Source organism: Diospyros lotus, chromosome 1 (assembly GCF_014633365.1).
Source record: "Diospyros lotus cultivar Yz01 chromosome 1, ASM1463336v1, whole genome shotgun sequence".
Taxonomy (NCBI): domain Eukaryota; kingdom Viridiplantae; phylum Streptophyta; class Magnoliopsida; order Ericales; family Ebenaceae; genus Diospyros; species Diospyros lotus.
This window is the reverse complement of record NC_068338.1, coordinates 13,629,959-13,642,510: the sequence shown is the minus strand read 5'-3', so window position 1 is coordinate 13,642,510 and position 12,552 is coordinate 13,629,959. Positions and strand designations below refer to the sequence as shown.

The 12,552-nt window shown below is 37.7% G+C and overlaps 1 protein-coding gene across 2 annotated transcripts; it reads right to left on the bottom strand.

Moving 5' to 3' along the window:
- Positions 1-1,028: 1,028 nt before the first annotated feature.
- LOC127792553 (peptidyl-tRNA hydrolase, mitochondrial) lies at positions 1,029-10,740 on the bottom strand. Of its 2 annotated transcripts, none has more exons than XM_052323085.1 (9): positions 10,291-10,740; positions 9,073-9,227; positions 8,877-8,964; positions 8,698-8,765; positions 2,170-2,220; positions 2,008-2,081; positions 1,835-1,893; positions 1,665-1,741; positions 1,029-1,513 (listed from the first exon to the last, which is right to left on the bottom strand). In XM_052323085.1, exons 2-9 carry the CDS (start codon positions 9,193-9,195, stop codon positions 1,379-1,381), a joined length of 675 nt encoding a protein of 224 aa, XP_052179045.1. In that variant the 5' UTR covers positions 9,196-9,227; positions 10,291-10,740; the 3' UTR covers positions 1,029-1,378. The 2 variants fall into 2 exon arrangements, with proteins under 2 accessions (XP_052179045.1, XP_052179053.1); XM_052323093.1 differs by having other exon boundaries at positions 1,031-1,513; positions 8,877-8,961.
- Between the last annotated feature and the right edge of the window lie 1,812 nt (positions 10,741-12,552).

Genomic DNA, 12,552 nt, shown 5'->3' with positions numbered 1-12,552 from the left:
TATTATTCATTACCAATCATCAACTTTTTTAACAAATTATTTAAGTTGTAGAATTTTAAGGAATTATTTGTTATTTTGTACTATCAAACAATGTTATTAAAATTGAACCAGATCAATCAATTGAACTGGTTGAACTAACAAACAGTTAGTGATCGTGTCTAGTTAACATTAAAAACTAAAAGGGCTAAGTAAAAATCAAGTAACGATGAATCATGTAAACCATTCTAGTCGTTTAAATTGCTAAAAAACATAACTATAATAGAGAGGGGGGGGGGTAATTGAAGGAAATATAGTCTCTTTGAGGATTGTTGCTTGCAATAGAAATGAAAGAAAAATATTCTACGTGTGAGGTAGTGTTGATACTTTGTGGTTAATAGAGAAGGATAGGAAAGAAAGAGGGAGAAAGATGTTTGTAAGAGAGAGAGAGAGAGAGAGAGAGAGAGAGAGAGAGAGAGAGAGAGAGGCATGTGTTGAAGATGGAAATGGGGGGGGGGGGATTGAAGTGTGTAGAGTAGCTAGCTAGTAGAATAATCGAATGGAGAAAACAAAAGGCAATAATAAAAGAAGCTAATGTAGAGCTGCTTCGGCTTCAAAAGGTGATCCTCAATAGAGTTGTACCGTACTACTACTTTCCAAGCATCAATCATTGATTAACTTAGAAACCAATGAAAGGAGTTTCTGCAATCCATCATAGTCGCACATGCTATTATTATTGAAGGAGGATATCGACACTGTTGATTGTGAAAAAGACCCATCCATATAAATAGACCCCATGTGTAAGAAGCAACCAGCTAAATGAAGAAAACACAATACGTCTCTTACTATTAACTTAGTAAAGACTAAAAAGAATATTATGGAATATGTAGTATGCAATGGCAATGGCAACTGGAGGTCAGGTCCCCCTATTTCTCCATCCCTTCCTTTCTTCCTTTCTCACTTCACCAGATGACTAATAGAGTGAGTTTGTGACCGACCATGATGGTGGTCAATGATGCGGCCATCAAACTAGAAAATTTGACAACAAACTTTAGGGTGTTTGAAATACAAGTTGTCATTTTATACACAACACACAACATATATAAAGAATAATTCCATCTGTGCCGAAACAATCCCGAAATGTTTCAAAAATTACAAAAATAGTCCGAAAATATTTTTTTGGCATTTTTAAAACCATTTCCGAAGCGTCAATGGCTCCCCCAAAACGTTTCCATGCATCATAGCATACCATCATAATCATAACCAATATTACGAGGATGCAGTTCAGAAAATCAGCATAGAGTTCTTAGAGATGAATACTTACATACATACATACAAATAGTCACTATGCGCATGCATACGCTTCTATTACTACTCGGTCCCCGAATGAACCAATCCGTTATCATGTGGGGGGCATTGTTTGGAGCCTTATATGCTTGTACTTCTGCTCTTTGTTGAAGCATCTTGCGCTCTGTGACAACCCTTTGAGCAACACTTGTTTCAACGCCTCAACCCCCTCTTGTAATGCAGCATCAATCTTTTCTCAGAACAACATGTCAACAGTAACGCAACACAACACAATGAGCGACAACTTTTGATCATTTTAGAACAAGTAGCAGCAATTTTGGAGTACCTTACAAGGTTATTATAATAGAAAACCAAACCAAACCAATCGAGAAAGTTCCTACCCGCTCTCTAGCCGTTGCATTGAACTTCTGGAGTAAGAATGCTTTGGGATCCATTTGACCAGGAGGCTTCCCAATGCCTGGCAGAGAATTATTAATTAAGTAAAACTCCTAGTAAATTTAAAAGGCTAAATCAAGGAAACAATGTGCATAATTTTGAGAATTTCCCTAACCAATTCTTAGCCGAGGAAACTCTCTGTTTCCACGAAAATGATAGATCACGCTCTTTAGCCTGGTGAAATTAGAAAAAAAAAAGAAAGAAAGAAAAGAAAAGGATATTAATGTGTTATATATGCATTATGAATCTCTACTGAGAATTATCCAAAGCTCTTCAATTCTTCGTTACCCATTGTGGCGTCCATGACCACCTTTGTCTTGAAGCCGCAGCACCCCACAGGGTAAATCCATATCATCATGAAACTACAGTTATAACACACAGTAGAGTAAAAAGACTAAGAGCAAAATGTAGTCGAACAACCAACTAGAGGAAAAAGGGATAGTACCATACCACAAGCACACGATTGAGAGGTAGCTTATAATAAGCAGCAAGTGGACCCGCCTATAATCAAAAGAGGCAAAATAGAAGTTAATGCATTGTATTGCTTTTACATGTTAAATTGTCACAAACTAGCCTATAATCAAAGGAGGCAAAGTAGAAGTTAATGCATCGTATTGCTTTTATATGTTAAATTGTCACAAACTAAATTGATTAAGAAAATGGAAGGTAGCTCTCTCTCTCTCTCTTGCAGTAGCTTATGATAAGCAGCAAGTGCGCCAACCCCATAATCAAAGGCGGCAGAGAATGGGAGTTAATACATAAAATTGGTTTTGTTAAGTTAAAATCTCGCAAACTCATTGATTAGAAATGGACGGACAAATCTATATCATTATTACATCTCTCTCTCTATAGCATTCTTTGTTGAAATGGAATTTTTACAACAAATGGAAACAAGTAACAGAAAGACCATATGTTAGCAAGACATCTATGAATTTTTTATTCCAAGTTCATGACAGACAAGTTGCAAATACTAGAGACATGACCAAAAAGTTTTCAAACAATTCAAGCAAAATACATTGACTTCCAAATCTAATCACAACCTTGAATCTGAAGTTGTAGGTGATAATGAGGAACATAAAACAAAGTTTAAAGATCTTAATGCCCATAAAATATTATAAGAAATGGATAGGTAACGGGGAAAAGAAGCAAGTTCACATAAGAACACATTGTGATTATACTTCATGCCTGTAATGACCTGTTGATTTGCCCCAAGAGTAGTATTGGTAACTTGGATGATTAAGGCAGTAGGAGATGCATACCCAGCTGATGCAAGTGTAATCTGATGTTTTTCTGAGGAATGATAAATTGATAACCAAATGTTCTTGGAAGGCCCTGTTGTTGAGGCCATACATATCTAGAACGTTTATGATTTTTGGGTATCTAGAATATGCTACAATGATTGAGAGCAAGGTTAATGTAATGATGCAACTGACATCTTTAGGGATAGGTTGACAAAATATTTGATAGAAATGGTCAGGTAAAGTAGTTAGGAAGGAACATCACGGCAAAAGAAAGGAAACAATGGCAATAAAATGGACTTAAGTAAGACCAAGAGTTACCCTAAACATTGAGAGAGGATCCTGCATGGATCCTTTAAGAGGATGCAAGTGGGGGAAACTGAGGAAACACCCAAAGCCCAAGTGAATCCATATGGAGGGTGCCGACCTACCCCAGGGGATGCCAAGACGAAGAATTCGAATCCCAGAGGGTGGGGCAGTGAATAGGATTCCCCATTTTGGGTTGGGAAGAAGTTATTTTGTGTTACATATTTTTTTGTATGGAAACCCTATTTTGATATTAATAATAAATATACGGATGTTTCCTTTGGATATGTTGCGTACTTGGTATTGATCCAGGGGATGATTCGCATTAGCGTCGTACTAATACTTGTATTGGACTGAAAGCAGGGTGCTGATGGGTTTATTATGCTCCCTGCCCTCAGAATGTAAAGAGCAGACTATGGAAATCCACTTCCACCTCAAGGAGAAGATAGGAAAGTGGAAGTGATGGCCCATTGCATTTTAGAGGACAAAGATCTCCGAGCTAAGAGGACAGCCAGCCTTACAACAGAAGGTATGCTAAAAAGGTCAGGGCATGTCCTAAATGGACCCTTGGTACACATGCACGAGGATCCATGAGAGTCCCACCTAAGATGAAACCAGAGGAGGTGCATCTGCAGAGGCAACAACAACCCAACTGCAAGCATGGGGGACATGCACTTGGGATGTGTAGGAGATGCATAAGACTTTGAGTTGTACTTTTTGTAGCTTTGCACCTGTTACCATAAGGCATGAATTTTTCTACAAACTTGATTTGATGTTTAATGGGAAATAAAATGAGTTGTTTTTCTATCCATGCAGTATACCTTTCTGATCTGATGAATCCCAAATATGATTTAATGTTGAATTGTGTGGATGATGAGCTTGGTATACAGCACGTTACTGACCAAGAATGAGCAGCCACCAACAGGGCAAGCTAGATTGGCTAGGGCATTTGAAGAATTCATGCAACAAAGAGCATCAAGTCGTCGTGGGGTGATGATACTTTAACAGTTTAAGACACTCCAGCCTGCTTCATTCATTAGCTGTGTCAACACTAGCTAAAGAAACTATTCGAGCCCTTAAATGCAGACACTCAAAAGGTGGAGCTAGCAGTGTTTATTGTTATGAATTGGCAAGAAAACTACACTTTATTTCCAGTCTACAACTCAATATATATACAGTTTAGGAGAAGCACTCCCCACTTCCTTAAATTAAGAATCAACTACCCAACTACTAATCTGACCACAAACCACACCTTGAGGGCCATAACTTCAGCCCACTAACAGATAATACAACAGAAAACAAACCAAATAACTGTACAGAAAAACAATAAATCATAATTCATAAATAATTCTGTAAGCATCCTTATTTCCCGACACTCCCCCTCAAGCTGGAGAATGGATGTCATCCATTCCCAGCTTACTTGTTAGCCTTTGAAAGGCTGTTCCAGGAAGACCTTTGGTAAGAAGATCTGCTAGCTGACTTCCTGTAGGCACAAATAGAGTACAAATTAGACCACTTAATTCCCATCCTCATGTGTCTGGTCCCCTTTTATAGGCAGCCCTTCGGTTGTAACCGAAAGTGTCACACCCTTATAGGCAACTACAGTTATAACTACTAAGTACAACAACTGCTTATTACTTGCATTAGGCTAATTACAGCCTTATCCCCATTAGACTAATTACAGTCATACCCCTGTCACACCCTTTGGGTCGTGACATCTATTCAATTCATATATTCCTTGTTCTGGTAGTGAAAAAATAAGAATAGCAGACGACAGTTTTTCTCCTATTACAAGTAAATGTCTCATTAAAACCTCTGAAAGTATTGATCTTCAATCAGTATTTCATGTTCCTAAACTTGCTTGTAATCTTTTGTTTGTTAGGAAACTCTGAAAAGATTCTAACTGCCATATTACCTTCTTGGATTCTTATTGCCTATTTTAGGACTAGAACTTAGGGAAGACAAATGGAAAGGCTAGAGAGATAAACGGACTTTACTACTTCAATGAGAATTTCTACAGTAATAAAAAAAGCTCACGAATTGAGTGGTAATAGTTTAATTTCTATTTATGATCCAATAATGCAATGGCATCTTAAGCTAGGTCGTTCTAATTTTCCTTATTTAAGACACTCATTTCCTAAATTGTTTAAAGAAGTGGATTGTTCTACGTTTCAATGTAAAAGATGACATTTGTCTAAAGATCATCATGTTAAATTTGTTTCAAAATCTTATAGTTCTTCAAAATCATTTTATTTAATTCATAGTGATGTTTGGAGACCCTCAAAGGTTACCACTTTATCTAGCAAAAGATGGTTTGTAACTTTTATCAATGATTATACTAGACTATGTAGGGTTTACTTGCTTAACAAGAAATCCAAAGTGACAGAGTTTTCAAAGATTTATTCTACGTGATCGAAGCCCAATTTCAAACAAAAATTTGTATTCTTTAGTTTGATAATGGAACAAAATATTTCAATGAATGTTTAGAGGAATTTTTGAAAGAAAAAGGTATTTTACATCAATAAACATGTCGTGAAACTCCCCAGTAGAATGGCATAGCTGAACGAAAAAATAGACATTTACTTGAGGTAACTAGGGCTATTATGTTTTCTATAAATGTCCCAAAATACTGGAGTATTTTAACTATTTGTTATCTAATAAATAGAATGCCAACTTAGGTCTTAAACTTTGAAACACCTTTGAATTCTCTAAAAAAAAGAAAAATTCTTATGTACCGGTTGTACTCTAAGCTACCCTTAAAAATTTTTGGATGCACTTACTTTGTTTACATTCCACAAATTTTCCAATCCAAATAGGATCCAATGGCTGAAAAATGTATTTTTGTTGGCTATGCTCCAAATAAAAAAGAGTACAAGTGCTTTAATCCTTGGACAAAGAAAACTCTCATAAGCATAGATGTGTCTTTCATGGAGAATCAACCTTATTTTACCAAAAATCATCTTCAGGGGGAGAATAATGTAGAAGAAGATAATCTTTTGAAAAATCTTGAACCTCTTCCAAACATGATTGATATGATTGACACTCCACTCCACTCTGAAAAACAATCTAAGGAAACCGGTGCTCAAAATAATAAAGAACATGATGTATCTAGTTCATAGGTGCCAAGAATAATGGAGTTGGAACTAGGGGGAGAATTACTACAAACGGATCAAAACAATCCAAAACCTGAGCTTCAGTTTTATATTTGAAGACAATCTCATAGAAATGCTATTAATTCGAATGTCCCTCTAGTAACTAAACAGTTGACATCTTCAAATGATAACTCTAAACTTACTCCTTCAAATCCTCCCTCATTTGATTTGTCTAATCTTGATGTCCCCATTGCCAAATACTTGTCATACCAAAAACTGTCCAATAACCACAAGACATTTCTTTCAAATATTTCTAACTTGCATGTACCAATAATTATTTAGGATGCCCTAAGTGATCCAAATTGGAAGTTAGCAATAAAGGAGGAGATAAATACTCTTGAAAAGAACAGAACTTGGGAGATTGTGGAGTTACCGAAAGGCAAGACAACTGTAGGTTGTAAATAGGTCTTCACTGTGTAAATAGGTCTTCACTGTAAAATATAAGGCAGATGAGAGCAAAGAGAGGTACAAGGCAAGACTTGTTGCCAAGGGGTTCTCCCAAACTTACGATATTGACTATCAGGGGACCTTTGCTCCGGTTGCAAATATAAACTCAATTTGAGTACTCATTTCTCTAATAGTGAATTCCAATTGGTCTCTACACCAGCTTGATGTAAAGAACGTCTTTCTAAATGAAGATTTGGAGGAAGAAGTGTTCATGGATCTTCCACTTGGATTTGAGAAGAACCTCAGTGCCAACAAGGTGTGCAAATTGAAAAAATCCTTATATGGTCAAAAACAGTCCCCAAGATTGTGGTTTGAAAGGTTTGGAAAAGCAGCGAAGAGTTATGATTACATTCAGAGTCAAGCTGACCACACAATGTTCTTTAAGCACTCTAGAGACGGTAAAAAGGCTATTTTGATTGTATATGTGGATGATATAATAATGATTGGTGATGATACTGTAGAAATTCCAGAGCTTAAGAGAAAGCTAGCTCATGAATTTGAGATCAAGGATTTGGGGGCCCTAAAGTACTTCCTTGGGATGGAATTTGCAAGATTAAGAGGGAATTTTCATCAATCAACGTAGGTATGTTCTGGATTTGCTTAATGAAACAGGAATGCTTGGATGCAAGATAGCTAAAACTCTCATAGAACCCAACTTGAAGCTACAACCTGCCGAAACCAAAGATGTGGTAAATAGAGATAAGTACCAAAGACTTGTGGGTAGAATCATCTATTTATCTCACACCCGATCTGATATAGCTTTCGCAATGAATATTGTAAGTTAATTTATGCATTCACCAGGTTCAGAGCATTTTGAAGCTACCTACAAAATCCTAAGGTACCTAAAGGGAACAATTAGAAAAGGACTGTTCTTCAAAAAATGAGGACACCTACACATAGAGGCCATACCAACTCAGATTGGGCAGGCAACGTTACAGATGGAGGATCTACTTTGGGCTATTGCACCTTCGTGGAAGGTAATCTTGTCCCTTGGAGAAGCAAGAAACAAAATGTAGTAGCCAAAAGTAGTGTTGAAGCCAAATTTCGTTCAATAGCTCACGGGATTTGGTTATGTGGATAAAAAGATTACTAGATGACTTGAAGGTTCCTATTTCCTTACCCATAAAGGTTTACTATGACAACAAAGTTGCGATCTCCATTGCTCACAATCCGGTCCTTCATGACAGAACGAAATGTGTAGAGGTGAATAAGCATTTTATCAAGGAGATACTTGACAATGGGGCAATTTATATGCCTTACATTCCAACAGTTGATCAAGTTGTTGATGTCCTCACAAAGGGGTTACATAAGAAATAGTTTGAAAATCTAGTGAGCAAACTTGCCATGGAAGATATCTTCAAGCTTGAGGGGGAGTGTTGAAATGAAAAGGAAACAAATCCCTTGATTAATGATTTGACTCCAATCTCTTGATTGATGGCCCAAATCTCTTTGATTGATTGATTCTATTTTAGAATAAGAATATCCTGTATATATTGTAAATTATTTCCTAGTTTGATCATTTCCTAATTTGTTGTATCCTCCCTTTATAAGAAGAGAGGAGTCGTGTTTTTCAATTATGGTGAAATAGAAATCATTCTTCTCTTAGCTTATACCAACATATGTGAGTATTTGTGTGTATGTTCACACAAAGAAGAGAATGACTCTTATCTATGTCATTGGATAACCAAAAGTAGTCACCCCTGCATGACAGGCTTCCGATTGGAGAGTAAGGTGAGGCTGCAACAATGCATGAGACTTGTGCACATATGCATGCATAGATGAGCAAATATGATGATATCAGAAATTTATTTCATGAAATTGTCTCAGTAACTTACAGATTCACCGCTCAAATTCATATAAGTTTGGGGCTTTGCTAAGAAAACAGGAACATCATCAACAAACCCTGACATAATACCAAAAGCTCATATACAAGTCTATGCATTCAGAATATATGTGCAAATGCGTATAAGAATTCAGCAGCCAAAAAAAAAAAATCAAAAACCTAATAATATACCTTTCCCAAAAAGGGCTTTGAAATAAACTGTATCCACTGGAATCCCTTGCGACTCAGCAAATGCATTAATCATTTCAAATCCTACCTGCTTTGGACAAAACACAGTTTAAAAAAAAAAAAAAGAGAGAGAGAAGTTCGGATCAAATAAACATCCCTATCTTTTTCTCTTTTAACAATAAAATTTATCCAAACATACGTTGTGCCTTGTTCCTTTATATTTATCGCCTGGATTGCCCAAGCCCACAAAAAGCCATGGTTGAGAAGAAAAAGAATGAGAAATGGAGCATAAGCATCGGTTGCACAGCCTATTCAGCATCATTGCCACTCATCTCCTCTTAAATCCTCTGTTATCTGCAAATTCAAGACACCAAAATCAGTTACTATCCAGAGTTGCCAGTGTATACATATATACACACACACATCAATTAATGCATACATGTGCATGGATATATAGATATATATACATGTGCATAATTGCATATATTATTAATACTCCCCAATACAGTGGAAAATACCATGCGAGTCGGACTTGAACTTCACAGGGTTGGTCAGGCAATGTTTGGTAAGCATCACAACCCAGATTTTTGCGGGTCCGTGACTGGCCCGAATCCCAAGATAGGGTGGGCCCCACCTTGAAATTAGTAAGCGACAAATACAAGTAATAAAAAGAAAAACATCGATAAGGGATATGTAACAAAAATTAGATATGCATCATTTCCATGACATAAAAACAATGCAATGGATATGCACATCCGGCATACATAAAACAGAGGAACACCGAAGGACCAACTATGTCTATGTCGGTATCAATATACACTGAAAAATATTAAATAAAAAGGGTGAGTCTTGTGGACTCGGGAGAATTAGGTATGTTATGCCTATTAAGAGAGAATGCAGAAAGACACGCTACAAGGAATGAATACTACTACAAAACAGTTTAAGTTAACATAAGCATTATAGCATTAGTATAGATTGGAGAATGGGGGGTTCGAGGAAGAAGATACAACAACAGTACAGTGTCCTTTAAACTGCCTATCAGCCCACTCAACTTTACTTCTACACTAAGCACTGTTTTTAAGCAGTTGAAATTCAGCTATGCAGTAATGGAAATCTAGAAAATTCAAGTATCTCAAATAAGCAAGTGAAGCATGACAAGTATCAAAGTGTGGGATATGCTAACAGAACTAAAAAAAGATATAATGATATTAGTAGGGCAACATATAGCACCCAGAAAGTCAGAGAAAGTTATGCAGAGCCCTATCGCCATATACAGAAGTCATGAAATGCTAAAGTCCGAATTGTCTTATCAACAGTTCATGCGTCCCAGTTCGCGGTGCATTTTCGAAGTGGTTCAAGCGGTGCGCGCACTGGGACGCTACAATCAACGAACCGGAGCTGAAAATCAGTGCCGTACCTGAGATTATGGGGCCCTGAGGCGAAATGTAAAAATGGGCCCCCGAATCGGCCGGCGAGAGCGAGCCACCGGGCACCGGCCACGAGGGCGAGCCGGCGAGGGTGCGAAACTGCGACGAAGCGACGGAGCGAGAGAGAGGCAGTGAGCGACGGAGAGCGAGCCACCGGCCACGAGGGCGAGGCAAGCTGGCGAGGGCGAGCGACCGAGCACAGCAGCGAGAGGCGAGAGAGCGAGAGCGAGGGCGAGGGCGAAGGGCGACGGAGCAGCGAGAGGAGAGAGAGGCACCGAGCGACGGAGCAGCGAGAGGCGAGGGCGAGGGCGAGGGCGAGGGCGACGGAGGGAGTGACGGAGCAAGAGAGGCAGGCAGCGAGCGAATCAGCAAAAGCGAGAGAGGGAAAGGGCAGGGGCGAAGCTTTGCAGAGGGGGAGGGGGTGTGCGGCTGGACCTGGGCAGTGGCCCTTACAAAGAGGGAACTTTCAGCCCCAAACAGTCAAAATTTATGGGCACCACTGCAATATTTTTTAATTTTCAAAATTCTGAATTAATTAAATATAAGTTAATAAATAATGTTCACCAATCAATTAGCCTCTTTAGTGTATATATGTGTATAGTATAGTTTTTTTTTATTAATATTATTTAATTTTTATATAATTTAAAAAAAATTATATTAAACTCATTGAATATATGAATTTAATAATGTAAAGAATAAATCGAACAAAATTTTTAAACGTATCACAGCTTAAAATATCACATTAACTAACCTTACCACTTACGTATTACATATCTACTTAAGTACCACATATTTAGTTAAGTGATGCATCACGTACTCGAACTCGTACCATAAATCAAAATGTATCGCATTTCTAATAATTTTGATTTAACCTATTTGACTATGTGAAAACAATAATTTAGATATCATAATCATAAACTAACTATAGGAATAGATATCATCATAAACAATAAAGCAGAATGCAACAGTATCTCTCCCATGAGATGAAATTATTTTATGAAATCTATAATAGTAAATTTTCAATTAAGCAAGCATCATTAGTTGTCAATGGCGCAAGGGCACACTGAGGTGAGGTGCAAAAGAGTGTTTAGGGGCCCTAGGCGTGAGGAGCAAGGCAAGACACAGGCTTCATGCACGTGAGGCGCACATATCTGAAGGCAAGACACAGGCTAGTTGATCTGTACAGCGCAGTTATAGCAGCTTAGTATAAATACTTTGTAACCTCTATTTGAACAGATTTGGATCAGTTTTTCCCTCCAAGCTCTCTTTCCCTCTCTTCTTTTCTCACACTTCTGTGTATCATTTCACATGGTATCCAAAGACAATCAAGAGGTGAATTGCGAGAACTGGAGCAAATTTGACGTAAATCGAACATCAAATCTTGTCTAGGTTAATTTGCAATCTATATCCTATTGCATTGAGGATTTTTCTCGTGCACTGCAATCTGGTGATCCAGTGGTGTTGCGATCAAGTTGAGAGTTGTGCTACAATCTGGATCTCGCGACCTAGTCTCCTCATTGTGATTTCATTGCTTCCTACAATTTAGTAGTTGTGAGATCTGTGATTTTTAGGGTTTGTATAATATGTCTGCAGGTTCTCAGCTATTTTCTGAGGAAGAAGTGACTGAATTCTATCAGTTTCAAGCAGTAAAGCAGATGTCTTCCTCCATAGCTTTTGTTACCCAGGGAGCCAACCGGTCTCTTCATCTGGTATTTCTTTGGCAACAGGTTTCATTCACTACTTAAGCCCTTGGATTATTAATTCCGCTGCCTCTGAACATATATCTAGTAATAAATCCTTGTTCTCCCATTTTAATTCATCTAATACACCACCTCCAAAGACTCTGGGTGATGGCTCACAAGTTGTTCCCACATGCATAGGTGGTGTTAATCCATTACCTTCATTGTCTCTTAACTCTATTTTATATGTTCCTAACTGTCCCTATAATCTAATTTCTGCTAGTCACCTGACCAAATCACTTAATTGTCGTATTATCTATGATTCAAAATCTGTTTTTGTCCAAGATCGAGACAATGGACAAATAATTGGCACAGGACATGATTCTAGGGGACTTTATCATCTTTCTTTGCCAGCTGTTTGTGCTAATTCAGCAGCTTCACCTCTGTTTATTCTTTGTAGGGTGGGACATCCACAGTTATCTTTACTCAAGAAAATGGTTCCATCCTTATCTTCTTTAGATTCTTTGGAATGTGAATCTTGTGAATTAGGGAAGCATGTACATTCTTCTTTAC

Bases quoted from the DNA above. Each gene is read 5' to 3' on its own strand.
- LOC127792553 (XM_052323085.1), bottom strand. From the start codon at position 9,195: ATGATGCTGAATAGGCTGTGCAACCGATGCTTATGCTCCATTTCTCAT. The intron at 2,082-2,169 runs GTATGGTACTAT...TTATAACTGTAG, and splicing joins CTCTCAATCGTGTGCTTGTG to TTTCATGATGATATGGATTT. The intron at 1,894-2,007 runs GTAACGAAGAAT...TAATTTCACCAG, and splicing joins GGTCATGGACGCCACAATGG to GCTAAAGAGCGTGATCTATC.